Below are 2514 nucleotides of genomic sequence, written 5' to 3' on the forward strand. Positions count from 1 at the left end.
TAGCACCACTGGAATTAGAATAGTCCCCTAAGATGATTACAGGACATTAGGCACTTGGTAAATGAATAAACTGTGGGGTATTTAAGTAGACTCACTCACTATTTAAAATTTTAAATTATGATTCACTATTAAAAGGCAACTGTAGCACCACTGGAATTAGAATAGTCCCCTAAGATGATTACAGGACATTAGGCACTTGGTAAATGAATAAACTGTGGGGTATTTAAGTAGACTCACTCACTACAAGCATATCTCACATTCTTTAAAATTTTAAATTATGATTCACTATTAAAAGGCAACTGTAGAACTTATTTTTGCAGATTTAGGGGCAAACCCAAAATCGTAGATCTCTGAATTTTGCCATTATTATGGCAAAAAGGCTACTTTGAGCCTTTTTGATACTTTTAAGAAATTTCATATGCCTCAAAATAGTGAAGGATGAAAAACTGAGTCAAATGTAAGATTAACATATGCATGATAATGGAATATATATGCTTTCAAGAATATTGAGTGTATGATGAAAGAGCATAAAAAAGCAGAATGATTCTTTTCAGTCACAGCAAGAAATTTGATTTTGCTTGCTATGGAATTTCACAATAAAAGAAAGTTTTATAACCAGATTGTTGTCTAAAACACCAATAAATGAATGGCCTTCAAAGGCTTATCAAAATGTTTCCTGAATTCTAAAACTTTAAAGAAAGTGTTTTTTTCATCAAGGTAAAAATAAGTCAAGGACTACAAAAAGAGTATAAACTATTACACTGTTGGGCAAAGACAGGAGTATAATATACCCTAATTTAATAAATATCTTAATTAGTTATACAAATTATAAACCTAGTTAATGAGTAAGTATGTAATTTTCAAGATTTAGAAAGCTCTACATCAAAGCTTTCTGTATAATTGATATGTATGTGCATATATACCAGTTAAAATATTAAATATAAAATATTAAATATAAATTTTTATAGTTTTTTCATAAATGGGTACCAGAATAATAAAGAATGTAAGTTCATATTGAAATCAACTTACATCATAACATTTTAAGGGCTCCTTTCACAGTGACAAAATCTAAAGTAAATTTGAAGATGGTTTGTAATTAGATTTTTGAAGTGTGGAAAAGTCTCATTTATGAAAAATGTAACTTTTCTTTGCCTCTTTGGTATAGCAGTTCCTTTTTATCAAACACTACCTGACAGAATTGCTCTGGTCATGTACTCTATTTCTTTAAGTTTCTATTTATAGCATTTTCCACTAATGCATTTCTTAGTCTCAGCATCATGCTATGAGCTCCCTATAAAACAGTCTCATCAGAATCCTTAGGCTACTTTGACAGACCTAGTAACCTATTTTGGTCCAAAGCCACAGTTAATAATTATCAACTATTAAGGCAATCCTGTTTATGATATGACAAGTGGCCCATGTAGAGCAGTTCCATTATTACCATAACTTGAACTGCTCACCAGCAAAGTAAAGTCCTGATTAGACAAGTTTACTCATATAAACAGTAATCTGTATATTGTAAAGAAAAGAAAGAAAAAGAAAAGAAAAGAAAATGGATAAAATAAAGGTTCATAATTTGTGAAAAATCTTACTTTGTAATTATAATAAGGAGCCTGCTGATCTTTATCCCAGTGGCTTCCAGAAACAGAACTATTGACTTGCTTCATAATTACTTTATAGGGCACCTGATGTCCTGAAGTAATACCACAAGAATCCCTCCAGGACGGGACTTTTGGAATGGTACAAACACGATCCTAGAAATACAAAAATGTTCATGTTATACGTATAAGCAAATCTTAGGAACCAAATCAGAAAAACTACATTAGAAATAAGATGTATACTCTAAACAGATGGACTATACAGTATAAAAGTTAAATTTCACTACTGAAATGAAATATATAATACTCAGAAACTTCCATGGGATTAAATAATTAAAAAATAAACTACTTTTTAGTCTCAAACTTAAAACAGGCTTTAAAGAATAGGAAGAAAAAAATTATATAAGAAATAATCCTTACTTACCTCCAGTAGATTTAGACAGGTATAATCATAACCATACCAGGGAACACCCATTACAAGCTTCTTAGGGTTAATACCTATCTTGATGTAGTCATCGTAGCCTAATCAAATTGGGACAGAAAAAAACATATGTTTTTCTTTTTATATTCTACTAATGGGTTTATACAAGCTATGCAACCATTCAGAATTGAAGTCTGAAAAGCCAGGTACATTTATGCAAAATACTAATAGTGTTTCCCTAACATGACATTCTAAACATTATCCCTTAAGAACTATAAATTCTGTATCATTTGATAAATTATTTCTTTTTGAATAATTGAAACATTCAAAAGGTCAAACTGAGGCAAAAATTTCACAAAATTTAATTCTAGGAAGAATGACATTTCAGGAAAGCAAGCTAATGTGTGTGTATTAGGTGCTAAGATATATTTGGTATTCTAGATTCGGAAAAGTTCTTAAATTTTCTGGCAGGGATGGTCTAAGAGTTTTTTTTTT

At 30.3% G+C, this 2514-nt stretch overlaps 2 protein-coding genes across 3 annotated transcripts in view; one reads left to right on the forward strand and one right to left on the reverse strand.

The window, feature by feature from the left end:
• SPATA1 (spermatogenesis associated 1) overlaps window positions 1–2514 on the forward strand; it is a 58161-nt gene that overhangs the window by 50412 nt on the left and 5235 nt on the right. The window lies entirely within an intron of this gene.
• Window positions 1–2514, reverse strand: part of CTBS (chitobiase) — a 40997-nt gene that overhangs the window by 1696 nt on the left and 36787 nt on the right. Inside the window, exons 6-7 of the mRNA XM_059375268.1 lie at window positions 2023–2120; window positions 1593–1754 (exon numbers count right to left, since the gene is read on the reverse strand). Coding sequence (XP_059231251.1) covers window positions 1593–1754; window positions 2023–2120 — 260 coding nt within the window. The remainder of the gene's footprint in view (window positions 1–1592; window positions 1755–2022; window positions 2121–2514) is intronic.

Source organism: Mustela nigripes, chromosome 14 (assembly GCF_022355385.1).
Source record: "Mustela nigripes isolate SB6536 chromosome 14, MUSNIG.SB6536, whole genome shotgun sequence".
Classification (NCBI taxonomy): Eukaryota; Metazoa; Chordata; class Mammalia; order Carnivora; family Mustelidae; genus Mustela; species Mustela nigripes.